The 27972-nt window shown below is 44.9% G+C and overlaps 1 protein-coding gene across 1 annotated transcript; it reads right to left on the minus strand.

Annotated features, from left to right (window-relative positions):
• Positions 1-223: 223 nt before the first annotated feature.
• On the minus strand, positions 224-27971 carry Exog (exo/endonuclease G). The gene is made up of 6 exons (XM_004661996.2): positions 27807-27971; positions 21281-21430; positions 18761-18900; positions 16496-16572; positions 11608-11722; positions 224-939 (listed from the first exon to the last, which is right to left on the minus strand). The coding sequence occupies exons 1-6, from the start codon at positions 27958-27960 to the stop codon at positions 478-480; spliced, it is 1098 nt and encodes a 365-aa protein (XP_004662053.2). The 5' UTR covers positions 27961-27971; the 3' UTR covers positions 224-477.
• Position 27972: the final 1 nt, after the last annotated feature.

Below are 27972 nucleotides of genomic sequence, written 5' to 3' on the forward strand. Positions count from 1 at the left end.
ATAAATAAATAAAATACTGCTGGGCACAGTGGCTCATGCCTTTAAACCCAGCATTCAGAGCACCTTAAAGGCCAAGATAGGAGGATCACTGTGAGTTCAAAGCCAGCCTGAGACTACATACTGAAATCCAGGACTAGAGTGAAACCTTACTTTGGAAAAAAAAAAAAAAAAACACCTGACAAAAAAATTGTAGCAAGGCCTGGACATGGTGGCGCACGCCTTTCATCCCAGCACTGGGGAGGCGGTGGTAGGACAGCCGTAAGTTCGAGGCCACCCTGAGACTCCATAGTGAATTCCAGGTCAGCCTGGGCTAGACTGAGATCCTACCTCGACTCCCTTCCCAAAAAAAGCTGTAACTCTCTCATCCTTTGGCAGGAGTTGAGTGGGGATTCCATCACCTCTTTAAGCAAAGCCACTGACACCTCTCGTGGAGCGGGCGCCGCATCCCGACAGTCATGGGGCATTCTCCTCAGAGAGCTACGAGGACCTTTTTGGCTCGGGATCTAACTGCTCCAGAGGTTTGAGTTCCTCCAGTTTCTTCTTGTAGCGACTCAGGAAGTAATCGTCGGGCTCAACCCCCGCCTGCTTCAGCGTTGCCAGGATCTTTTCCAGCCTGGCCACAGAGCGGGCTCCCTCCACCTTCCTTGTGCTCAGGTACAGCACAAACTCCTGGAAACCCAGGAGCTTGCAGGTGTCCACGGAGCAGATGTCCTGGAGATCGCTGGCTCTGTCCAAGCGCGGGAAGAACACTAGACCGGACATCTTCTCCAGGTCCTGAAGGCTCACCTGAAATTCAGGTAACTGGGGTTCAAAGCCAATGGCTTTATTGGGCACCACAAAGGCCCCCAGTGCCAGTGGTTCAGGAGATTCAGGACTTCTGCGAGCCAGGATCACCTTAAAAAGGTGTGTGGGGACTGCCACGTTGTCCTCACCAATCACCTGAAAACACGACACCGCTGAGTTAGTGACGCTGCTTTGTGCTAGCAGTTCCCAAGGAACCCCTCGCCTGACTTCACCCCATCCTGGTGAATAAAATCTCAATTACCAAGGATAATAAAGTGAAAATGGACCCACAGAGAAGATGCCTATCTAGCAGCAGTTCTGAGCAATCACATTCTTTAAAACAGTGCCACCCCAAAGAGCACGGGGTCCCAGGATGTGCTCTGCTCACAGGACGGCAGGCGAAGGGCACCGTGACTGTGTGCGGAGGTTTCACTGGGCAAGAGAAGCAGCTATTTTCTCTTTATCTCATAATCAGGACTTCTGTTGCTCCAAGACACTCAAAGGCCTAAACTGTTAGCTTGGGGGCTCCAGGCTCCAGCAACAGAAACACAGGCTTCATCAACTCACTAGGATGAAACAAACGGCCCTGAAAGAGGCAGACTGCACATCACAGTACTACCAAGTCCCACCCTAACCAGGCTGGGTTTTTTAAATGAGATTAAGTAAATTCATGCACACCTGGACCATCACACAGACCTTCTGAAGCAAGGTATCAAATCAGACAAATTGGAAATTCATGCACACACTGAAGGAAGCAGAGCCAGGTCAGGCTGAGAACACAACCAGAGCTGGGGCAGGCCGGTATATGATGGAGACAACATTATTACAAAGCCGCCTCCAGGGTCCTTCCAATCCCCTTAAAAACCTCATCTGTTATCTACGAGAGAAAAGCTGTGTATCCATTTACTCAATGGTCCCCGATAAAATGACATGATCCAACTCAAACATGCCCGTGGCATCTCTGCCTCTTCCAGGCTTTTCCATACTGACAGGCAGTTTTCTTTCTGATCAGACACTGCTGCCAGCTGCAGGGTGCCCAGTCCACAACACAACTGAGACCGTGAGTGAGGGCAGAGGAGGAGGCTTCCTTCCCGCTCTTCACAAGCTCCAACCTATGCCTGGAACTCCAGGGCCATCCACTGTTCATCACACATGAAGGTCCCTCTGAATCAACTATGGGACGGTGGGAAGACACACCCACAGGAATGGTTTCTATAACTGAGTGTCTTTAAAGATACCAGAAGTGGCTGGTGAGGGTGCAGGATGAAAACAGGCTTATGAAATGATAAGATCTACAGGGACAAAACCCTCACCCCAAAAGGCCACTCTGCACCTGGGAACAGAAGCCTGCTCCTTCAAGGACCACCGCCTGGAGGTTCCCACCTAGCCTGGATGCTCACGGAACATGTGCACCTGACCCTGGCAACCGCAGAGGCTGACTGGCAATAAGTGACCATCTGAAGGAAAGTTAGGGCACCCCAGCTCGGCTTGCACGCAGAGGTGGCTGGATGCACATACAGACCAGGAACAACAGGACGAAGGGAGTTCATGGAAAAGGGGGATCCGAACAGAGGACACAGCCACAGCTGAGCCACATACACAAGCGGGCACTAGGTAGAAGCTGGCTTCAAATGCTCCAGGCTGGGGGCCCAAAGGTAAGCAGATCCTTGGTGCCACCTGGTGGGATTTGCAGGTCAGTGCAGCACAGCACAAGAAGCCTTCCACACCAGTCTCATGGACTTGTCCACAAGCAAACGACAACACGCAAAATGAAGTAACTAGCCATGCTCATGTACTGCCAACCAGAGCTTCTAATTCCGTCCATCAAATCCCACCCAGGTAACGACGTCTGACACGTACATTCCCGGGCTCTACCTATGGTCACCTCATGACTCCTGGTCTGAGGACTGAACCAGGGTGCCGGACATGCAGAGCACACGCGCCCCCTCAGCTACACCTGAGTCCCTTGCACCCTTTTGAGAAGCCTCATGAACGCAGAAACTGCTATTAGGAACCACAGGATGAGACATGACCTTCTTACCATAGTCCAGTGAGTAAAATGCCGTCCCTACAAATAACTAGAAAAATGAAAACAACTCACTGGCTCTTCTGTGACTCAGTCTACTTTGCTCCCAGGACACAGACATCTTCAACCTGTCTAAAACAGAGACCGGGTCCTGTTTAGAAATTCATTACACCTTGTCTTTTTCTTCCTTAAATTTAAGACTTAAAAATTTAATCTTAAAATAAGTATCTTATGGCCATCTCCCTTATAGGTAACTCAATTTGCATACAAATTTTTCCTACTTTGGGGAAGACTGGAGGCCTTCCTACAAGTGTTCCTAGACGGTACATGTGAAAGGTTCAGTGGCCTGGAGGGAGGTCTGCTTAGTGCTGGCTTTGCCACTAGGCAGTAAGTTACACCACCCATCCAAGTGTGCGTATTCGCCAAATGGCCTACTTCACCCAACCGCTGCGAGGAGCTGGGGGACAGCTCGGTCAGCAACGAGCTTGCCATGCGAGCATGAGGACCTGAGTTCATATCCCAGCACTCACAGAAAGCCAGATGTGGTGGTTTATGCCTGTAATCCCAGTGAGGTGAGGGAGACAGGAGGACCCCTGGGCTCACTAGCTACCTAAATTGGTGAGGTCTATATACATATACATACGTGTGTGTGTGTATTTATTTATTTTGGTTTATCTAGGTACAGTGTTGCTCTAGCCAAGACTGACTTGGAATTCACTATTTAGTCTCAGGCTGGCCTCAAATTCATAACAATCCTTCTACCTCAGCCTCCTGAGTGCTGGGATTAAAGGAATGTGTCACCAAACTTGGCCTAAATTGGTGAGTTCTGCATTCAGTGAGAGACCATGTCTTAAAAAAAGATAGGGCTGGAGGGATGGCTTAGCAGTTAAGGCATTTGCCTGCAGAGCCAAAGGACATAGGTTCAATTCCCCAGGACCCATGTTAGCCAGATGCACAAGGGGGCGCAGGTGTCTGGAGTTCGTTTGCAGTGGCTGGAGGCCCTGACACGCCCATTCTGTCTCTCCCTCTCCCCCCTCCCTCTTTCTCTGTCAAATAAATAAATAAGTAAAAATATTTTTTTAAAAAGTAAGATAAACAGTGACCAAGGAGGACACCCAACTCAACCTCTGGCCTCCACATGCAGGCACTTTCAACCACGCATACACACACGTATGTACATGCACCCACACACATACAACCACGCACACACACGTACGTACATGCACCCACACGCATACAACCACACACACACACGCGCATAAACATAGGCCAAAACAAAACCCTGGTTACAGTGGGGCACGCCTATAATCCCAGCACCGAGGGTAGAGACACGAGGATCATGTTTCAAGGACAGCCTGGACTAGATGAGATCCTACCTATAAAATAAACTTCACAACCACCAAAACCGATGTGAAAGCCGTGTCTACAGCAAATGCCGCTGGGAAGGTAGAATGCCAACTGCAGGGTTAGAGCCAGAGGGCCAGGAGGAAACGTGGGTCAAGCAAGGTGAGGCCAGCTCAAGGTCGATGGTGGCCTGAGGGGCCACATGAAGAGGGATGCCAATGACAACAGACGAAGGATGTCTAGGACTGCCATGAAACAGGTTGTACCATCAGTCAGTCAGCAGCAATGCTTCTCATTCAAGACGGCTGGAGTAACCGGGCTGGAGAGATGGCTTAGTGGTTAAGGCATCTGCCTGCAAAGCCAAAGGATCTGGGTTCGGCTCTCTAGGGCCCACGTTAGCCAGGGGCACAAGGGTTCATTTGCAGTGGCTGGAAGGCCCTGGCATGTCCATTCTCATTCTCTCTCTGTCAGTCAAATAAATTAATTAATTAAATAATAAAAGAAAAACCTGGAGTATTCTACCTCACAAAAGAAACCTCTGCTGCTGTTAAATTACTGCTGTACTCTGAAAACTAACACAGCTTGGATGCAGCCTTGAAGAACTGAAAAACACAACACGCATGACATCACACATGACATCCCTACACTGACCCTCGCTGTAAGCTGAAGGCGTTCCTACATGCTGACCTGAGTTGCCAACTCCTTCCAAGAGACAGAAATGACATCTCCTCTGCCTCAAAGACCACAGAGCCTAGCCCAACCCCACAGGAAGTTGGCAAGGAATAATATCCAGGCTAAGGCTCCATTTAAAAAAAAATTATTGCTGGGTGCGGTGGCACATGCCTTTAATCCAAGCACCAGGGATGCAGAGGCAGGAGGATTGCCGTGAGTTCAAGGCCACCCTGAGATTACACAATGAATTCCACATCAGCCTGGGCTAGAGCAAGACCCTACCTCAAGAAACCACCATATGTATATGAAACAACAGAAGCTATTTGTTTGTGTGTTTGTGTGCACATACGCATGTGCTACAATCTCTTGCTGCTGCAACCAAACACCAGATGCACTCACCACTTTGTGTGTCCAGCTTTATGTGAGACCAAGGGAACCGAACCCAGGCTGACAGGCTTGTTAAGCAAGTGCCTTTAACTGCTCAGCCATCTCCTAACCCCAAGCCTGTCATTTTATTTATTTATTTGAGAGATGGGGGAAGTGGGCGCCGCTGCTGCAGAGGAGCTGGTGGTTAAGGAGTGTTCACAAGAGCACCCCCAGGGGGAAAGGAAGGAGAGGATGGGCACGCCAGGACCTCTTGTTACTGCAAATGAACTACAAATGCATGTGCCACCTTGTGTCTGGCTTTAAATATGTGCTGGGGAATTAAACCCAGATTGTCAGGCTTTTTAAGTAAATGCCCTTAACCACTGCACAGTCTCTCCAGCCCAAAGCCTACTATTTTAAATGTCACATGCACAATGCTTTCAATGAAATACTAAGCAACAACTTGGTAGAACATTATCTATTATAGTCAGACAATGTATTTGGTGACATTACCTTACAAAGACCAAATAAATAAGTAAATACATTCCCAAAATAAAATAAAGCTGCTGGGACACATCAAGAGAGCAAGGCTTTAGGATGCCAAACAAGTTGAAGATTCCATGGTAGTAGGACAAGCAAAGCCTCACATAACTGGGACAGCAAGAACGGTAGTCACCGGTGAGGGAAATCCCGTGTCACCTGTGAAGCCCAGCACATGTGGTGAGGGAGCCAAGCCTGACAGGCTCCTCTGGAAAGCACCAGCTTCCCAGACCCTCCCGTCCTTGAAGGGAGAGGGCAGGGGTAAGGAGGCAGCCGGTAAAGTAACAGATAAACAGGAACAAAGGCTTTCCCTAAGTCTTAAACTACAGACTTAAGAAAAAAGCCTCCTTTCCCCATCGCATGATGCCTCAAGACTCCTGGCCGGCGTTTCTGCTCCAGGAGAGATGGGGGAAGTGGGCACCGCTGCTGCAGAGGAGCTGGTGGTTAAGTAGTGTTCACACGAGCACCCCTCTGCAGAGGCGCCCCTTCTTGTCAGCTCGTTTGCACCGCGCAAGCCACAGTCCTCGGGTCTGTTTCACTTGTCGGGAGTCAATCTGTTCCTGAAACAAGCCCATCCGAGCCGGCGCCGCCTGACCCGGTTGTAATCCAGCTGATTCTGATTGGAGCTGTCAGATGGCTCGCTTCTGATAAAGTCACCGCTTCTCATCTTCCCCGCGGCACACGTCCCCTACAGTTCCAGGGCACCGTGATCCTCTCTTCCATATTCTAACAGACAGTTCTGCCGGGCAAGAAGGAGCCCTCCTCTTCTTGGCCCATTTTCTGTTATTTCTGCATGCTAGCAAACATGACTTGTAACCGTTCTCCAGCCGCACGCATCTTTTGTTCCCTGCAGGCAGAAGCTTGGGGCTGGAACAGCCCTCTGAATGACTGGCAGCTGTTCTGTCAGACAGACTCGTGTGTACGTGTGTGGCTTGGATTTGACCCTCCCAAGCCTCCATTTCCGTGCGTAGAAGAGGACAGCTGCTGCTGCTCAGTAAGGACGGCAGTGAGGGTGACAGTGCTGCCCAGTGCACATGGCCCTTAAACACCAGCTCAGGGGCTAGAGAAGTGGCTTGGAGGCTGTTTGGCTGCAAAGCCAAAGGATACCATTTCGATCCTCCAGGACCCAAGTAAGCCAGGTGCACCAGGGAACGCACGCGTCTGGAGTTCGTTTGCAGGGGCTGGAGGCCCTGGTGCACCAATTCTCTCTCTCTCTCTCTCAAATAAAATAAACAAATAAAATATGTTTAAAAAACAAAGAAAAAAATGCCAGCTAATCTGCATCATTTCCTCCAAAGCAGAAGCATGCATGAACTGATGTCTGGATAGAAAACAGAACAAGCCCCATCTTCGTCGGGCACGCTCTCCTGAAGAAGGGTTCGAGCACAGCTGCAAACAGACAGTATGAGAGAGAACAGTGCCCTTTGCAAGCATTCTGAACGGCAATACACAACTGCCAAGCAGTCCCTCGGAGCCGGGAATTCACAATTCATATGCTTTGTCCCCGAGGGAACAGAGCAATCTCCAGGCCCGTGCAGTGCTGAGAACACGGTTTAGTCTACACTGCTCTTTGAAAAGGCCTCACTTGCAAGACAACAGTCTGGATATTTTTCAGCTGGACATTCAAGGTTTCTGCCACCAGCCCTCAACCTTTCATTTTTGCTTCCCACTCACATGAATGTTCTAACTGACTGCTTCTCAGCACACGTCCCGCCCTTGCCTCTGTCCAGCCTCCCTCCTGTTTTTCATAATAAAATTCTCCCAGGTGTATTCGTGTATGTGTGTGCATAAATACACAAACCTATGTATGTGTTCAATTCATTTATCTTTTTGGCAATGTGATCAAAATACATTATGTGCATACATAAAATTCACACTCCCTTTACCTTCTCATGACCCCCTCCTGCTGCATGAACCCCTTCTTCCTAACCAGTTCCCTTTCTACTTTGATTTTTTTTTTCTTGGTGACCCCTGAGTTTACTTAGGGTCATGTTCACGAGCACAGGAGCGACTTAGCAAAGCCACACCACTGGAGAAAGTGCCGCCCTGAAACCCCCCAAACCAGACTGAAGGCAATTCGCCACACTTCGCTCTCATGCTAAGATACACTAACGATTTTTAGGTTTATAATTTTACCTGAAATCAAGCTTGATGTGAAAAGTAATGCCATAGCTAACAAAACCTGTATCAGTATAGAGAGATCTGTCAGTGAAAAGCATGAGCGGATTCAAGAAGTCACTCGACACGTCTGAGCCCTGCCGGTCTGACAGCCGGTTGTCCCAGTGTAAGAATTCCCAGACAGAAAAAAAGACAACAGGCATGTCTTTCAATTGTGAATTACAAACTAGACTTCCCATTCTTCACTCATATTCTACAACTGATAAAATTTTGCTTGATTTACTTATCATTCTCTTGTTTTCCCCATTTTCCATACCTTTTTTTTTTTTCTGGTTTTTCGAGGTAGGATCTCACTCTAGCTCAGGCTGACCTGGAATTCACTATATAGTCTCAGGATGGCCTTGAACTCTTGGCAATCCTCCTACCTCTGCCTCCCCAGTGATGGAATTAAAGGTGTGCGCCACCACGCCAGGCTTCTGTACATGTTTGTTAAACTAAGCCAGAGCTGTATCCTTTTATCGCTAAACCCTTCAGATGTATGTCCTAAGAACAGAGACATTCAATCACATAACCAGAGATTAGTTATCAAAACCAGGAAAGTGAATACAAGTGTCTACAGACCTCACGTGGAGCCAACTGTCCCGACAACCCCTTTTCAGCAGTGTTTGTCTTTCCATGAAGATCAACTACACGTGCTGTTTTCACGACACTACAATCTAGCGATCAGAAACAGCTGGTTTCTCAGCCTTTGCCTTTTCTGTTTTCATTTCCCTTTTTTGGGGGGGGAGCGTCAGTTTTGAGGTAGGGTCTCGCTCTAGTCCAGACTGACCTGGAATTCATATGCAGTCTCAGACTGGCCTTGAACTCAGCGATCCTCTACTTCTGCCTCCCAAGTGCTGGGATTAAAGGCATGAGCCACTGCCCCCTTAATTTCCTTTAACTTTTGTTTTGTGCTGTTTTATTTCGGGGCAGGGTCACACTCTAGCTCAGGTTAACCTGGAACTTACTCTAGAGCCCCAGGCTGGTGATCCTCTTGCTTCAGCCCCCTGTGACCCAGGATTAAAGGGGGGCACAACCACGCCCGCTAGCCCTTCCTTTTAAGATACTATCCCCTTGCAAAGCACAAGACCTGCTTTACAGTGTCCCCCAACTTGGGCTTCTATGGAATTCAACGTGACTTTTCTGGCAGAAACATGATGGAAGAGGCGTTCTTCTCCTCAGTACATCACACCAGAAGTACAGCCTGCTGCCGCCGGTGTCACCTTTGGTCACTGAGCTAAGGAGGTAAAGTTTTCTTTTCTCACCTTTGTGGTTGTTAAGTAATCTATGTAAAGAGACTTTAAGCAAATGCCTATTCCTCGTAAAACTGACACTAGCCTTAGCACCACTTAGAATTTTCCTGAACGGCTTGTTACTGCGATGCTGCAGAACGATTTGCGCCCTCTTTTCATTCTTTCAGACTTAGCAGCCGACATTCTTCAGTCGACTCATTAACAGTACAAATTACTGGGGCTGGAGAAACGCCTTAGCAGTTAAGGCGCTTGCCTGCAAAGCCAAAGGACCAAGGTTCAATTTCCCAGGACCCACATAAGCCAGATGTACAAGGTGGTGCAGTGTGTGGAGTTTGTCTGCAGCAGCTGGACGCCCTGGCACACACAATCTCTCTCTCTTCATCCTCTTTCTCTCTAACTAAATAAATAAAATGATAAAATTTAAAAAAAAAAAAAAAAAGTACAAATCACTGGGCTGGAGAGATGGTTCAGCAGTTAAGGCACTTGCCTGCAAAGCCTAAGGACCCACGCTCAATTCCCCAAAGCCCACATAAACCAGATGCACATGGTGGTGGCACATGCATCTGGAATTCATTTGCAATGACCAGAGGCCATGGCATGCCCATTCTCTCTCTCAAATAAATAAATTAATAATAATAAATATATTTAAATGTAGTAATAAAGATGGTAAAATGTACTGTGGACTAGAGCTGACTTGGTGGCTAGAGTGCCTGGCTACAAAGCCAAAGGACCCAGGTTCAATTCCTCAGTACCCATGTAAGCCAGATGCAGTGTGGCATATGTATCTGGAATTCATTTACAGTGGCTAGAGACCCTGGCATACCCATTATCTCTATCTGCCTCTTCCTTCCTTCCTTTCTCTTTCTTTCTCCAGTAAATAAATATAAAGTTTCAAAAAAATTGTATTGTTTTCCTGGGCTACACAAAATGGTTCATTGCAGAGGCTGGAGTCCATGACACACCCATTCTTGCTGTTACTCGCTCTCTGCTTGTAAATAAATAAATAAAATATTTTATAAAGTAAAGGCCGGGCGTGGTGGCGCATGCCTTTAATCCCAGCATTCAGGAGGCAGAGGTAGGAGGATTGCCGTGAGTTCAAGGCCACCCTGAGACTACATAGTGAATTCCAGGTCAGCCTGGGCTAGAGTGAAACCCTACCTCAAAAATAAATAAATAAATAAATAAAGTACTGGAAACTCCCTAAGGGTGTGACAATCCTTGAAAACAAGTCCCTGCACTCCCACCAAATACACAGAGGCAGCTGGGGCTGTCACTTCACGTGAGAAAGGAAGCGGGCCTGTGGGAACATGTCAGATGCCCACCCATCACCGCACGTCGGTCCTGATGGGCTGCTCCTCGCCATGTCAGGGGAACAGAGGACCCTCCAAACATTACATATCTCCTTCCCAGGTGTTTCCTACGGCTGTTACCACACTGCCTAAAATAACCATTTAACCCAGCCAGCATTTATTAAATATCTATACTAGGGCTGGAGAGATGGCTTAGCAGTTAAAGATTTACCAGCAAAGCCAAAGGACCCAGGTTCGATTCCCTAGGACCCGTATAAGGCCAGATGCACAAGGCGTTGCATGTATGTGGAATTCATTTGCAGTGGCTAGAAGCCCTGACATGCCCATTCTCTCTCAATCTGCTTCTCTTTCTCTCTTTCTCAAATAAATAAATAAAATACTTTAAAAAAAATCTACATTATTGCCAGAACTGAACTAAGCAGTTCCTCCAAATCCACCTGCACTTCCTCATTGCAGTTCCTCACCACCGCACGTGGACGTCGGTGTATCGCATGGGCCACTCTCCTGCGCATCGTCGGGCAGGCTCCCACGCCGAGATTCAGCACTACAATTTGTTGGTCAAACACTTGGCACGAAATGCACCACTCTGTAAACTTACCAAGAATTCCTCAATACTGGAAACTTTCACACCACTAATTATACTCTCGTATCTTTAACCTGTTCCCTTCAGCTTATAAAGGTGTTTAAAGTGTCATACATAAAGAAAAACAAATTCATCTTTAAAACAAAACAACCCAAGCTCCAGGTGTGGCGGCGCATGCCTTTAATCCCGGCACTCAGGAAGGCAGAGGTAGGAGGCCAGCCGGGGACTAGAGCGTGAGTTCCAGGTCAGCCTACGCTGGTGAGAGCCTACCTACAGGGAAAAAAAAAAAGCTTCTAGCTTGGCTTGATGGCACATGCCTGTCATCCCAGCACTCAAGACACTGTGGTCACCTGTATTACAGCAGCCAGGTTTGCTGGTGACATTTCCCCTCCACACACCTGAACTGTAGTTAGAAGTCAAGGATGGCTCTGTATCCATTACTATTTTCCCTTTGCTTATACCCTACTAGATATCCAAGAAATTACACTGCATAAATGAAACTGAACAGCAGAGTGCAGGATGAAGAAATGATTTCATACAAACAGCATACGTGTGAATGTTACATGCCCCTACCTGGTAGCTAACTGCTTTCTTCCCATCGCTTCTAGTATGAGGTAAGGTTAAAGGTCCAGATACAATCCAGACATCTTCAAATCTCTCTGTTAGTTCACGACAATACATTTCTATTCTGAAAAACAAACCAAAAACATGCTGTGTTATTTTTACAAGCATACATGCAGAAAAATGGCAAATCAGATCAGTCCCAAGGAACAACACCAAGACACTGCATTGCAGGAATTTAAATGAGAATATTATAAGATATAAAGCAATAATTTTCCCAATGTTTTATTAAAAAAAAAACAAACTTTAAGCCACGCAGCTACATTAGCCTTGAATCCTCCTGAGGTAGGAGGACTTACAGGCCAGCCAGAACTACAAAGCACAGCCTGTCTCAAAAGGGAAGATGAGGGCGACGGCTCAGTGGCTGCAAGGTGCTAGGTCTGCAAGCCTGCCAAACCCGAGTTCAACCCCCAGCGCCCGGGTGAAGCTGGACACAAACTGGCACATGCATGTGTCTATATCCCAACGTGCCTGTGGCCCACGATGACATCAGGGTCTGGCCTTCCCAGACCAAGAATTAAAAAAAGAGAAATCATGTCTCAAAGTGAAAGAAAGAAGAGAAGACATGCCCAGAGTGCACAACATGCATGCTCCCCACACAAGATAAATGATTTTTAAAATACAAGACTATTTAACACAACTACACATTGCTTAAAAAATACTTATCAGGGCCATGGTCTTAGCTCAGTGTTACAGCACCTGCCTAGCCTGCACAATCCCAGGCCAATTCTAAGTGTGGTGTCCCAAGCTTTGAATCCCAGCATTCAGGAGGCAGAAGAGGGAGGATCGCTATGAGTGAGTTCCAGGTCAGTAACACAAAAGAAATTCTAGGGATGCAAGACAGATAAATAGAAAGAAAGGCAGACAAAACCTCATCTATGCCACAGTTTTCAAGTACTGTTCAAGAATTACATGCCACTGCAACAAAGCTGACATGCCTATTTAAACACTGAATTTATCTTATGTGTCTCACATTCTTCAACATTATATTAATTCCTCAGGATAGATTTCAAGGGCTAAAAGTACTGAATGTTCTAGTCACGTTTCATTATATATAAAACTTGTATTTATTTTAATAAGATTATATGAATTCACTCTAAGTTCCAAAATATGACCTAATATTTTACCACACTCTTCACAAAGGTATAATTTATTATTTAAAAAACATTTTTATACTTCGAAAGTAATTTTAATGCTTTCAAAAGGCGATGTTCTTTTTCATCCTGTTTGCCTCACGCACTGCCGTGGGTCTCCATTCCAGGCCACACAAAGAGGGCAAGCGCCACATGGACAGCAACCACCGCAACAAGAGCAGCATAAAAACAGCTGTCCCCATTGGACATTCCGAGGGCGCCTTCAAAAATTAAGATTTGGTTGTAAAATAAAGGCCAATGGGAACTGTGATCATGAAAGCTGTGAAGAACAGGAGTGCTTTCAGGGTAGCCACCAGTGAGCCTTCATTCCTTATCTAGGCGCTCTTTGGGGTCGCCGTGCAGGAAGCGTGAACTGGCTGGTCTCAGCAGCTGCCTGACCGCTCAGTTTGAAAGACATTTTTTACCAAGCTTGGTGACACTTATCTTTAATTCCCAGCACTCAGGAGTCTGAGGTAGGAGGGTGTCAAGAGGTCAGCCTGGGGCTACAGAGTGGGTTAAGATAACAAAAAAAACAAACAAGACCATTGTTTGGGGGACTGGGAGATGGCTCAGCAGTCAAGGCGCTTGCTTGCAAAGCCTCCTGGTTGGGGTTCAAATCCCCAGTACCCATGTAAAGCCAGATGAACAAAGTGGTGAATATGTCTAGGGTTCATCTGCTGTAGCAAGAAGCCCTGGCATGCCCCTCCCCTTACTCTCTCTCAAATACATAATTATTTTATTATATTTTATTTATTTATTTTTGAGAGAGAGAGAAAATAGGCGTGCCAGGGCCTTCAGCCACTGTAAATGAACCCCAGATACATGCACCCCCTTGTGGGCAAGTGTGACTTGGCACACTTGCATCACTGTGCATCTGGCTACATGGGACCTGGAGACTCGAACATGAGTTCTTAGGCTTTAACAACTGAGACATCTCTCCAGCCTATTAAATCTATTTTTAAAAATAAGATAAAGGGCTGGAGAGATGGCTCAGTGATTAAGGTGCTTGCCTACATAGCCTAAGGACCCAGGTTTAATTCCTCAGTACCCACATAAGCCAGATGTACAAGGTGACAAATGTATCTGGAGTGTTCGCAGTAGCTGGAGGCCCTGGTGCACCCATTCTCTCTTTCTTTCTCTCTCAAATGAATACATAAATAAATAAAATATTTTTAAAATAAAAATTATTTTTCAAATTTACCAGATAAAAGTGGCAAGTGGTTTTAACATTTACTGAAGAGTGGATGTGGTGGCGCACGCCTTTAATCCCAGCACTCGGGAGGCAGAGGTGGGAGGATCGCCGTGAGTTCAAGGCCACCCTGAGACTCCATGGTGAATTCCAGGTCAGCCTGGGCTAGAGTGAGACCCTACCTCGAAAAACTAAAACAAAAAAAAGAACAAGACCTCACTAAGAATAACACCCTAAAGACAAAAATAACAACACTTGTTTCTTATCTAAAATGTAAAATTGAGGACTGGAGAGATGGTTTCGTGGTTAAGGTGCTTGCCTGTGAAGCCTAAGGACCCATGTTTGACTCTTTAGATCCCACATAAGCCAGCTGCACAAGGTAAGGCAAGCGGACAAGGTCACACATGCACATACTAAGATGGTGCATGCATCTTGAGTTTTATTGCAATGGTTGGAGGCCCTGGTGCACCAATTCTCTCTTTCTCTTACACATTTAAAAAAAAAAAAATCGGGCCACCCTGAGACTACATAGTGAAATCCAGGTCAGCCTGAGACTATACAGGGAATTCCAGATCAGCCTAGGTTACAGCAAGATCCTACCTCAAAAAACAAAACAACAAACAAACAAAAAAACACTAAATTCAAGCCAGACCATGTGGTATAGGACTGTAAAACCAGCACTCAGGAGGCAGGAGATGAGGAGCTCAAGGTGGTTCTTGTCTACCTCTTGAGTTTAATCAGCCTAAAGTGAGGCCTGGTCTCAAAATAAAAGAAACTCGGAGCTGGGCACTCAGGAGGCAGAGGTAGAAGGATCACACTGAGTTTGAAGCCAGTTTGAGACTATGTAGGGAATTTCAGATCAGCCTGGGCTGGACCAAGACCCTACTTCAAAAAACCAAAAAATAAAAATAAAAAAAGGAACTTGGGGCTGGAGGAATGGCTCAGTTTGCAGTGGCTGGAGGCCCCGGCCCACCCATTCTCTCCCTCTCTGCTTACAAATAATTAAGGAACCCCCACCCATGTTTACTGCATCCTTAATGTAACTTGATTAGACCTAAGAAAAAGGTCAAGTAAATTATACGTATACATTTGAAATGATGCTACTACAAATGTCATGACAAAGGACAAAATGTGAGAAACAGAGATTTATGCTGAAAGACTGAAGTTCCAACACCAATATTATAAATGACAACATCGGCCTAGAGAGATGGCTTAGTGGCTAAGACACTTGCCTGCAAAGCCTAAGGACTCAGGTTCCATTCCCCAGTACCCATGTAAACCTACATGCAAAAGGTAGTGATATTTGTCTGGAGTTCATTTGTGGTGGCTGAAGGCCCTCATGTGCCCATGCTCTCCCTCCCCCTCTCTCAAGTAAATAAACTATTTACCAAAAAAAAAAAAAAAAATGAGCAGGGCATGGTGGTGGTTCATGCCGTTAATCCCAGCCCTTACTATGAGTTCAAGGCCACCACGAGACCTCAGTGAATTACAGGTCAGCCAGGGCTACAGGCAAGACCCTACCTTGAAAAAAAAAAAAATTTAAATGTGAACTTGAGTTAATAGCACATACGCCCACGTACAAGATAAAGTTTTGGAGGGAGGGAATTACCATGGGATTTTTTTTATAATCATGGAATATGCTAATAAAAATTTAAAAAAAAAGATAAAGTTTTCCCTATAAGTAGATTCCTTAGAAAAAGAATATTAAATGGTCCCATAGGGATGCAATTAGAAAATAGTACAAACATCTCAGATCTTCAACAAATACTTTGGAAGGAAAAAAAGATGGAAGTCAGGTGTAGCAGAAAGTCACATGTCACTTGGGATGAACTTCCAGACCAGGCAGTTATGGAGGAAGGGATATTATTGAAGCTGACAGATTCAGGGGATGTTCCATAATGGCAGAAGAAGCTGGCCTGCCTTTATAAGCAGAGGGAGAAGCCCCAGCCATCACCAGCACCACAAACAAGCACACTTAGGAGCCCTAAGCAAAACCAACCCCTGCCTTAGGGCCGGGCCCCAGGAACCCCCCAATGACACCTCCTCCAGCCAGGTGACGGCAGCTTTAAATTACAAATTTTAATAAAACCATGAATATACTAGGGGCCATTCAGTCAAACTGTCACACCAAGTATGGTGGTGCACACCTTTAATCAAGTATTCACAAGGAAGACGCACGAGGATCACTGTGAGTTCCTGCTGGGGCTACAGAGAGAATTCCAGGTCAGCCTGAGGCTAGACTGAAACCCTACGTTGGAAAATAATTTGTGTGTGTGTGTGTGTGTGTGTGTGTGTGTGTGTGTATAAATTTTTAACTCACACCTGGGCTGGGAAGATGGCTCAGCAATTAAAGGCACTTGCTTGCAAAACCTGATGGCCTGGGTTTGATTCCCCAACAAAAGCCAGATGCACAAAGTAGTGCATATGTCTGGAGTTTGTATGCAGTGGCAAGAGGCCCTGGTGCACCTACTCACTTCCCCTCTCTCTCCCTCAAATATATATTAAAACCAAAACTTACCTATTCCAATATCCAGAATTATTATCAAAATTCTGAGGTACAATATTTGAAAGGTAAAAGGTTTCCGCCATGGCTTTCTGTGAAAAGAAACAAAAGCAGTATATTACACTGAAATATCTTCCCTTTTAAGACATTTTACTGCTGACACTTGCCAGCTTATGGCGCACACCTTTAATCCTGGCACTCGGGAGGCAAAAGTAGGAGAATCACCAGGAGTTTGAGGCAATCCTGAATTCTAGGTCAACTTGAGCTAGAGTGAGACCCTACCTCAAAAAGACCAAAAGAAAGAGAGAAAGGGAGGGAGGGAGAGAGAGAGAGAGGGAAGGAGTTCTTCAATCTTGGTCTACCTCGAGGCAGCTAACTACTATTCACTCACTCATCAGGCATCAGTGCTGCAGCCGCTGCTCAGCAAGCACTCCCACATGCCCAGCCCACCAGTGCTCAGATGCACAAGCCCAAAGGTACCCAGAGCAGGCAGCCCTTTAATATCATTCAAAATAAGGACTATCAGGCAGGCGTGGTGGTGCCCACCTATAACCCTAACTCCAGATGTGGAGGACGGGAGACAGCTCATCCTCAGCTACAGGCGTTCAAGGCCAGCTCCAGCTACATGAGACTGTTTCCTCTGACAAAAAAAAAAAAAGTCAATGGGCTGGGGAGATGGCTTACTGGTTAAGGTGCTTGCCTGCAAAGCCAAAAGACCCAGGTTCGTTTCTGCAGGACCCATGTAAGCTAGATGCACAAGGTGGCACATGCGTCTGGAGGTCATTTGCAGTGGCTGGAGGCCCTGGCACATCCATTCTCTCTATCTCTATGTACCTCTCTCTCAAATAAATAAATAAAAATAAAAATATTGGACTACAGAGTTGGCTTAGAGGTTAAGGCACATGTCTGAGAAGCCTAAGAACCCAGGCTCGATTCTCCAGGTCCCAGGTAAGCCAGATATACATGGTGGCGCATGTGTCTGGAGTTTATTTGCAGTAGCTAGAGGCCCTGGCATATCCATTCTGTCTGTGTCTCTCTCTCTCAAATAAATAAATAAAAATAAATATTTTTTAAAAAATTAAAATATTTTCTAAAAAGTCAATAAATAGCTGGATGTGGTGGCCCAAGCCTTTATAATCCCAGAACTTGAGCGGAGACCAAGGTAGAAAGATTGCTATGAGTTCAAGGCCAGCCTGGGACTACACAGTGAATTCCAGGTCAGCCTGGCTACAATAAGACCATAACTCAACCCCATCTTCCCCAAAATAAAAATAAATAAAAGGTCAACAAATGACTCTAATAATGTTAGTCATTTAGTACCTGGCATTGCTTTTCATTTGTAAAAACCCAGCTTCATACTGTAAACCCCAAGTACAAGAAGCATCCATGGAGGTAACTTTCACGCATTTTGAGGTGTAGGTGTGAAACAAACACCAGTTCAAAAGGAGCAGAGGAAAAGTCCCTTGCGCACTGAGGTTCCGACCACTGTAGGCTCACTCACCTTGTGCTTGTGACCCCACACAAAGCTCTACCTCACTACCTCCCTGATCTGTGGGTCACTGTCAATGCCAGTCTGACCCACCTCTTTAAGCTGCTGTTCCCAATATGGAATGCCCTGGCAGGCGCATTCTCTGTCAGTCTCTCTCTCACTCTCTCAAATAAATAAAAATTTAAAATAATTTAAAAATTTTACAAATTAGAGATTTGGGGCTGGAGAAATGGCTTAGTGGTTAATGCGCTTGCCTACAAAGCCTAAGAACTCATGTTTGAATCTCCAGGTCACACACAGCCACACACACAGTGATGCAAGCGTGCAGTATTGTACATATACACAAGGGGGTACACGTGTACACGTGCCTGGAGTTTGTTCCTGGCAGCTGAGGCCCTGGTGTACCCATTTTCTCTCTCTCTCTCAAAATAAAAAGAATAGGATGTGAGGGCGATCTGGCTGCGACATCTGTCACCGCACTGACCGTCAGGGTTGCTTCAGCAGACCCGGCTGACCAGGCGGGGTCCCTTCCTCCCTCACCGCTCGTGTGCGTCCCTCCCGAAGCTGCGCGATCGGTTGCAGATGCCCGCCTTCCCCAAATAGAGGAGGGCTGGTCTTTGTCAAGGGTATACCAGTAGCTGCACTCCCCTGCTAGAAACAAGCTCTCAAAATAAAAAAATAAAAATAAAAATCAGGGATTAGCTCCAAGCGTTTCATCCCCAAGTCCTAATACACATGTAACATCAACCCCACATTCCCACCCGCCCCCCACCCCCACCGAATACGCCTACACTTGAGAATTTGTTATTTCCTGCTGGTGCCATGTGTCCCCGCGACCAGCCGCTCCCAGCATAGTCCTCGTTGAGGGCACTGAAGGGTGGAGGGATGCTGGGGTCAGGCTTGAATTTACAATGCTTTCTGTTCGCATCACCTGAAGGAAAACACACGAGATGGTTTCAGTCAGCAACGGGCTCGCGAGGGGGCTGGTTGCTGCTGGAAGGTGTCCCTCAGAGCAGCTAGCACTAGAGACCACGGGCAGGGCTCGAGCTCCAAGAATCGCTCAGATCCTCCCCTGGAGTTTGGAAAGGCCTGGACCAGGAAAGTGTGCTTCTCATACAGAGAAGCCATCTCACCACGTGTGGACGCTGGCCTTTCCAGTTACAGGAAGACTGCCCTGGACAGAGCCCAAGCAAAAACAATGACTAAACAGCCAAGAGTCTAAAAAGCTTGGCTACTAAATAATTTTTTAAATCCCCCCCTCCATATAATGTGTTTTACACAAATAACATTTGTACTGAAATAACAGATAAATATAGATACAAAACAATCTGTTCTGGGCAGGCACAGCCTGAAGCAGGAAGGGTGTCTCTGATATCTTGCTCTTAAGCCTTTAAGCCAGGACAAAATAAAGATTTAAGCAATGGGCTTCATCCAGAAATTCCGAAGACAGATTATGTGCATACTACATGGTACAAAAGAAATGTCAGGGCTGGGGAGATGTTTAGTGGCTAAGGCACCTGCCTGCAAAGCCAAAGGACCCAGTTTTGATTCCCCAGTACCCATGTAAGCCAGATGCACAAGGGGGCACATGTATCTGGAGTTCATTTGCAGCAGCTCAAAGTTCTGGAATGCCCATTCTCTGTCTTCTCTCTCTGCTTGCAAATAAATAAAAATATTTTAAAGAATTAAATGTAAATTTTTGCTTCTTTATTAATTTTTATGTTATTTATTTATTTATTTGATTTTTACTTTTCCAAGGTAGGGCCTCACACTAGTCCAGGCTGACCGGAAACACTCTGTAATCCCAGGATGGCCTTGAACTCACAGCAATCCTCTGCCTCTTAAGTGCTGAGATTAAAGGCATGCACCACCACACCTGGCAACTTTTGCTTCATGTCTAGTACCTCCAGAATGGATTGCCAAAGAGAATTGAGGCTGGGCATGGTGGTGCACGCCTTTAATCCCAGCACTTGGGAGGCAGAGTAGAAGGATCGCTGTGAGTTCAAGGCCACCTAAGACTACATAGTGAGTTCCAGGTCAGCCTGAGATAGAGTAAAATCCTACCTCAACAAACCAAATAATAAAAAATAAATAAAAAGAGAGAGAGAACTCACACAAACCCCAACACAGTTTTGATCTGTCATGTGTCTTGTTAAAAATAAACATACTCAGACCGCTACTCAAAGAGTGCAAACTGCCCAAGTGTGGGGGCGCACGCCTTTAATGCCAGCACTTGGGAGGCAGAGGCAGGAGGATCACCATGAGTTCTAAGCCACCCTGAGACTACATAGTGAATTCCAGGTCAGCCTGAGCTAGAGTGAGACCTTATCTCAAAAAAACAACAAAAAAGTGTAAAATGGAGACCAATGAAGTTACCGATTCCGACATCCTTTCTTGTCCTTTCTGTGTGTGCACCAGGTGCACACGTGTGCACGTGAGTGTGTAGAGGCCAGAGGACAACCTCAGGTGTTGTTCCCCAGGCACTGTTCACCATTTTTTGAGTCAGGGTCTCTTGCAGACCTGCAGCTTGCTGAAGAGGTGAGACTCGCGGAGCAGCAAGCTCCACGGATGCCCCTGCACCCTCCACCCCACTTAGTCAGTCAGACAAACGTAATTGTCAATGTGTACTATGAGGCTAGAAAAAAATTAGCAGTTAAGGCACTTGTCTGTGAAGCCTACGGACCAAGGTCCAATTCCCCAGGACCCACATAAGACAGATGCACCAGGTAGTGCATGTATCTGGAGCTTGTTTGTGGTGGCTAGAGGCCCTGCCACACCTAATTCTCTCTATATATCTGCCTCTTTCTTTTTTTCCATCTTTCTTTCTTTCTTCTCTCAAATAAATAAATAAAATATTTTTTTAGGGGTAGGAGAGATAGCTTAGTGGTTAAGGCACTTGCTTGTGCAGCCTAAAGATTCAGGTTCAATTCTCCAGGTCCTATGTAAGCCAGATGCGCATGGTGGCATATGTGTCTGGAGTTCATTGTCAGTGGCTAGACGCCCTAGTGTGCCCATTCTCCCCTTCTTTCTCTCTCTCCCTCCCTCCCTCTCTCCTCTCCCGGTCTCTAAGAAATAAATAAATAAAAGATTTTTAAAAAGAAAAATAAATAATAAAATATTTTTTTAAAAAAAGATGAGCCAAGTGCAGTGGCACACACCTTTAATCCCAGCAATCAGGAGGCCTCTTTCTCTCTCTTTCCCTGTCTCTTAAATAAATAAAATAAAATTTTAAGTTGATAATTACCAATAATCCTTTTTATTCTAAATCTGGGAATGTCCTCAATACCTTCGATTTTGTTCCAACGACCTACCTATGATCTTGTTTTTGGATATGTGTTCAAGAACCCATCTAGGCACCCTCTTGGCCTGGTCATAAGACAAAGCGTGATTTGTGTAACACCTGGTCTCCGTTCCAGTTACAGGGAATCCAAACTGTTCCAAGATAGTTTCTTCTGAAGACTCTAGACAGGAAAAGAAACAAGGAGGAGGGGCAGACAAAAACAAACATTAGTGACTCTTAACAAGAACAAAATATAGGGACAATGGCTACCTAAACAAAGAACTTGCTCAAAAATCGAACCAAGGGCTGGAGAGACAGTTTAGCACTTGCCTACAAATCCTAAGGACCCAGGTTTGATTCTCCAGGACCAAGGTAAGCCAGATGCACAAGGTGGCACCTGCTTCTGGAGCTCATCTGCAGTGGCTAGAGGCCCTGACACACCTATTCTCTCTCGGCGTCTGTTTCTTTCTCTCCTCTCTTGCTCTCAAATAAACAAACATAAAGAAATTAATCTAGGGCTAGAGAGATGGCTTAGCGGTTAAGCACTTGCCTGTGAAGCCTAAGGACCCAGGTTCAAGGCTCGATTCCCCAGGACCTACGTTAGCCAGATGCACAAAGGGGTGCACGCGTCTGGAGTTCGTTTGCAGTGGCTAAGCAGCCCTGGCGCGCCCACTCTCCTCTCTCTCTCTCTGTCACTCTCAAATTAATAAATCAAAATAAACAACAACAACAACAAAATTTTTTTAAAAAAATTAATCTATTTTTAGAGCTGGAGAGATGGCTCAGCAATTAAGCACTTATCTATAAAACCAAAGGACCCAGGTTCAATTCTCCAGTACATATGCCAGATGCACAAGGTGGTGCATGCTCCTTAGATTTTTAAATTTATTTTTATTTATTTGAGAGAGAGACAGAGAATAAGAATGGGTTCACCAGGGCCTCCAGCCACTGCAATCGAACTCCAGATTCACACACCACCTTGTATGCATCTAGCTTACGTGGGTTCTGGGGTGTCAAACCTGGGCCCTTAGGCTTCACAGGAAAGTGCCTTAACTGCTAAGCCATCTCTCCAGCCCTCTTGTTTTTTGTTTTTTTTTAATTTATTTATTTGAGAGAGAAGGAGAGAAATGGGTATGCCAGCTTCTCCAGTCGCTACAAACAAGCTCCAGATGCATGTGCCACCTTGTGCATCTGGCTTATATGGGTTCTAGGGAATCAAACCTGGGTCCTTTGGCTTTGCGGGCAAGTGCCTTAACTGCTAAGCCATCCCTCCAGCCCGTGATTTTAGTTTTTCAAAAGACAACCAGCCAGGCATAGCAATACACACCTTTAATCCTAGGACTCAGGAGGCAAAGGTAGGAAGATTGTCATGAGTTGGAAGCCAGCTTGAGAGTACATAGTGAATTCCAGGTCAGCCTGGACTAGAGTGAGACCCTACCTCAACAGATTAAAGGACCACTCCAACAGAAGGACATTACAATCCTAAACATATATGCACATAACATGGGGGCTTCCAAGTTCATCAAACAAACACTATTAGGACTGAGGTCACTCACACCTATCACACCTTCCAAGGCTCAGGGTCCATTGCGGAAAAGGTGGCAGAAAGAATGTAAGAGCCAAAGGAAGGGTAGGACTACTTACAACACGCTCCTCCAGACACAAAATGGCCTGGATATCCATGACCTCACAGTGCCTGATACTACCTACACAAGACCATCATAATAGAAGGAAAAGGTGACATCAAAATAAAAGAGAGACTTATTGAGAGGGGGAGGGGATATGATGAAGAGTGGAGTTTCAAAGGGGAAAGTGGGGGGTGGGATGGAATTACCATGAGATATTGTTTACAATTATGGAAGTTGTCAAAAAAAAAAAAAGCAGTGAGTAATGTTAAAAAAAAAAAAAAGGACTAAAGTCACAGATAACAGCAAACACAGTTGTAGTGGATGGGTAACTTCAATATCCCACTCTCATCAATGGCAGGTTATCCTGGCAAAAAATAAACAGAAATGCATCTGGATTAAATGAAGCCATGGAACAAATGGACTTAACAGATATCTACAGGACATTTCATCCAAATGCTGCAAAATATACATTCTTCTCAGCAGCACATGGAACATTCTCTAAAATAGACTATCTATTAGGACACACAGCAAATCTTAACAAATACAGGATAACTGAAGTAATGTCTTACACTTATCTGATCACAATGGGATCAAAATATAAATCAATAGCAAGAAAAGCTATTGAGCATACACAAAATCATGGAAACTAAAAAATACACTACTAAATGATGAATGGGTCAATGAAGAAATCAAGAAGGAAATTAAAAATTCATATAATCAAATGATAATTAGAACAAAACCTCTGGGACACAATGAATGCAGTCCTAAGAAGAAAATTTATAGCTTTAAGTGCCTTTTAAGAAATTAGAAAGGTCCCAAGTAAACAACATAATGCTTTACCTTAAGGCCTTGGAAAAAGAAGAACAAGGCAAACCAAAAATCAGTAGACAGAAAGAAATAATAAAGATTAGGGCAGAAATTAATAAAATAGAAACAACAAAAAAAAATCCAAAGAATCAATGAAACAAAGAGTTGACTCTTTGAAAGGATAAACACGTTTAATAAAGCCTTAGCAAATCTGACCAAAAGAAAGAGGGAAACAAAATTAGAAATGAAAAAGGCACCATCACAACACATACCAGAGAAATTCAAAAATATGGACATACTATAAGAACATATATTCCACTAAGTTTGAAAATCTAAAAGAAATGGATGATTTCCTTGACTTCTATGACCTACCAAAATTAAACCAAGATGAAATTAACCAATTAAATAGACCTATAGTAAGTATAGAGATCCAAGCAATTATAAAAAAAAATTTTCCCAACTAAAACTGTCCAGGCCCACATGGATTCACTGGTGAATTTTACCAGACCTTCAGGGAAGAACTAACACCACTGCTTCTCAAACTTTTCCATAAAATAGAAAGGGAAGAAATCCTACCAAACTCCTTCTACAAAGCCAGCATCACCCTGATACTATAACTAGACAAAGAAAGAACAAAACAAAAGAAAATTACAGACCAACCTCCCTCATGAACATAGATGTAAAAATTCTCAACAAAATATTGGCAAACAGAATACAAGAATAGATCAGAAAGATCATTCATGTGACCAAGTAGGCTTTATCCCAGAGATGCAGAGATGGTTCAACATACGCAAATTGATAAAAGTAATACATTATATAAATGGACTGAAGAACAAAAATCACATGATCATCTCATTAGATGCAGAAAAAGCATTTGATAAATTCCAACGTCCATTCAGATAAAAGTCCTACAGAGACTGGGAATAGAAGGAACATATCTCAACATAATAAAGGCTATTTATGACAAACCTACAGCCAACATAATACTAAAAAAACCAGGAACAAGACAATGGTGTCCACTGTCCTCACTTTTATTTAATATAGTACTGGAAGTCTTAGCCGTAGCAATAAGGCAAGAGATATATACTAAAGGGATACAAATTGGAAAGGAAGAAATCAAGTTATCATTATTAGCAGATGATATGATTCTATACATAAAGACTATCAGCAAACTGTTAGAGCTAATAAACACCTACAGCCTCATAGCAGGATACAAAATAAACAGAGAAGTCAGTATCTTCCTATATGCTAACAATAAACACACAGAGAATGAAATCAAGAGAATCACTCCCGTTTGCAATTGCATCAAAATAAATAAATAAATAAAGTAGCTTGGAATAAACTGAACCAAGGAAGTGAAGTATCTCTACAATGAAAACTTTAAATCACTCAAGCGAGAAATTGCAGAGGACACTAGGAAATGGAAAAACATCCCTTGTTCTTGGATTCGAAGAATCAATATTGCGAAAATGGCAATTTTACAAAAGCAATCTACGTATTTAATGCAATCCCCATCAAAATTCCAATGGCATTCTTCACAGAAATAGAAAACAACAACCCCAAAATTCATTTAAAGGCACAAAAAAACCTCGAATATCTGCAAAAATTTTGAGCAACAAAAATAAGGTTGATGGTATCACCATAGCTGATTTTCACCTATAGTAACAAAAACATCATGGTACTGGCATCAATGTAGATCAGTGGAACAGAAGAGAGGAGCCAGATGTAAGTCCAGGTTGCTACAGTCACCTGATCTTTGACAAAAATGCCAAAAATACTCACTGGTAAAAAGATAGCCTCGGGGCTGGAGAGATAGCTTAGCGGTTTAGCGCTTGCCTGTGAAGCCTCAGGACCCAGTTCGAGGTTCGATTCCCCAGGACCCACGTTAGCCAGATGCACAAGAGGTCACACACGTCTGGAGTTCATTTACAGTGCCTGGAAGCCCTGGCACGCCCATTCTCTCTCTCTCTGTCTGTTGCTCTTAAATAAATAAAAATAAACAACAAAAAAAAAAGATAGCCTCTTCAGCAAATGGTGCTGAGAAAAGCGTATCTGTAGAACGATGAAAATAGATCTTTATCTCTCTCCATGCACAAGAACTAAATCCAAATGGATCAAAGACCTTAATTAATATCAGACCTGAAATTCTGAAACTGCTAGAGGAAAAACTAGGGGAACCCTTCAATATATTAGTCTTGGCAAAGACTTTCTGAATACAACCCCAATTGCTCAGGAAACAAAATTACAAATCAACTGCTGGGACCTCATGAAATTACAAAGATTTTCTACAGCAAAGGATACTGTGAATAGAGCAAACAGACAACCTACAGAATGGGAGAAAATCTTTGCCAGCTATGCATCTGACAGAGGATTAATCTCCAAAATACACAAAGAACTCAAAAAACTAAATAAGACATCAAACAACCCAGTTAAAAAATGGGCTATGCCTCGCATGGTGGCACACATCTTTAATCTCAGCACCAGGGAGGCAGAAGTAGGAGAACAGCCATAAATTCAAGGCCACCCTGAGACTATATAGTGAGTTCCAGGTCAGCCTGGACTAGAGACCCTACCTCAGAAAAAAAGGTGGGGGGGGGCGCGTATGGATCTAAATAGAGAATTCTCAAAAGAAGAAATACAGATGACATATAAAAATCTTTTAAAAATGATGTATATCCAGGTAGGTGACGAGACATGAACCAGTATGTAGCTCATTCCATGCTTTCACCAACATAACGCAACTTCCCCTCAGAACTTGTAAACCTGAAAGAAACTTGTTCCTTCCATTTTTAACTGCTTCTAGTCAGGTGTTTTGCCCTGGCAATAGATATAATTTCAACACTAGACTGGTTTACATAGTCAACCATTTTCTCAAAATAACACAGATAGGACTGGAGAGATAGCTCAGTGGTTAAGGCATTTGCCTGAAAAGCCTAAGGACACAGGATCAATTCCCAATACCCATGTAAGCCAGATGCACATAATGGCACATGTATCAGGAGGTCATTTGCAATGACTAGAGGCCTCGGCGTGCCCATATATTCTACTCCCTCTCTCTTTCTCATAAATAAGTAAATAAAAATAAAATTAATAATAATAATAATAGCCAGGAGTGTTGGCTCACATCTCTAATCTCAACACTTGGGAGGTAGGAGGATAGTCATGAGCTCAAGGCCAGCCTGAGGCTACAGAGTGAGTTCAGAGTCAGTGAGACCCAGCCCCTAACATATAATCACAGCATTTAGGAGGCTGAGGTAAAAGGATCAACAATGTGTTCAAGGTGAGCCTGGGGCTATAGTCTGAAATCCATATAGACCTGGGCTACAGTGAGACCCTATCTCAAAAATAAAATACAAGAGCAGGGTGTGGTTGTGCACACCTTTAACCCCAGCAGAGGTAGGAGAATTGCCTTGAGTTCAAGGCCACCCTGAGACTACATAGTGAATTCTAAGTCAGCCTGGGCCCAGAGTGAGACCCTGCCTCGAAATACCCAATATATATATATTGTATGTACGTATATATGTATATGTATATATATATATATCACTCTCAAATAAATAAAATAACATTAATATACAAAAATCACCCCTCACTGACACTCTTTCTCAATGATCTGTCCCAGACAGCACTGAGACATGCGCTTTATCAAGACTAAGAGGACGGAAAGAAACCAAGCGTTCCCCAACAGTGTCCCCATCTAACCGTCTCTGGGTGCTCCGTCCGGGCTGCAAGCACCTGGACAGTTCTTGATCACTAGCAAGTGTGGCAAGGACAGAGTGCATTAGCATATTTTGGAAAGGGTTAGGGGTGCAAGATAGGGTGCCCACGCACCCTAGGCGGAGGATTTATCTGCACTGAACCGCAGCAAGCTAGCTTCTTCAAAGAGCCTGCTCATCTAGCCATTCCTGCATCCAGTGCTTTCTGAAGGCCAGGCGGGGACCAAGCACTGGGCTAAGTACCCCTATGGTGGGCATGTCCTCACTGATGGGGCAGGGGGTGAGGGCGTGCATGCCTGAAATCAAAGGAAGACCCGGGAAGGAGAAGGGGAGAGAGACAGACAGACAGACAGACAGACAGAGAGAAAGGGATGGAGAGGGAGGGAGGTGGCAGCCAGGGACTCACCATCCGGGTCCCTCGCCGGCCACGCGCCCTGACCCCGGTAGACCCGCAGGGCCGTCAGCCCGGCGCCCGCGGCGCCCACCACAGCCCCCGCTACGAAGCCACCGAGGAATCGCCGAGAGCCTCTGAGGCGGGAAAAGAAGCTCTTCGCAGCCATATCTCCGCCGGG

The sequence above is a fragment of the Jaculus jaculus genome, chromosome 17 (genome assembly GCF_020740685.1).
Source record: "Jaculus jaculus isolate mJacJac1 chromosome 17, mJacJac1.mat.Y.cur, whole genome shotgun sequence".
Classification (NCBI taxonomy): domain Eukaryota; kingdom Metazoa; phylum Chordata; class Mammalia; order Rodentia; family Dipodidae; genus Jaculus; species Jaculus jaculus.

What these genes read in the sequence shown, in the direction of transcription:
- Exog (XM_004661996.2), bottom strand. Translation starts at nt 27,960, where the DNA reads ATGGCTGCGAAGAGCTTCTTTTCCCGCCTCAGAGGCTCTCGGCGATTC. An exon ending in ATCCAAAAACAAGATCATAG is followed by an intron (nt 18,901 to 21,280) that starts GTAGGTCGTTGG and finishes GTTTTCCTTCAG; the next exon opens with GTGATGCGAACAGAAAGCAT. An exon ending in AGAAAGCAGTTAGCTACCAG is followed by an intron (nt 940 to 11,607) that starts GTAGGGGCATGT and finishes TCGTGTTTTCAG; the next exon opens with GTGATTGGTGAGGACAACGT.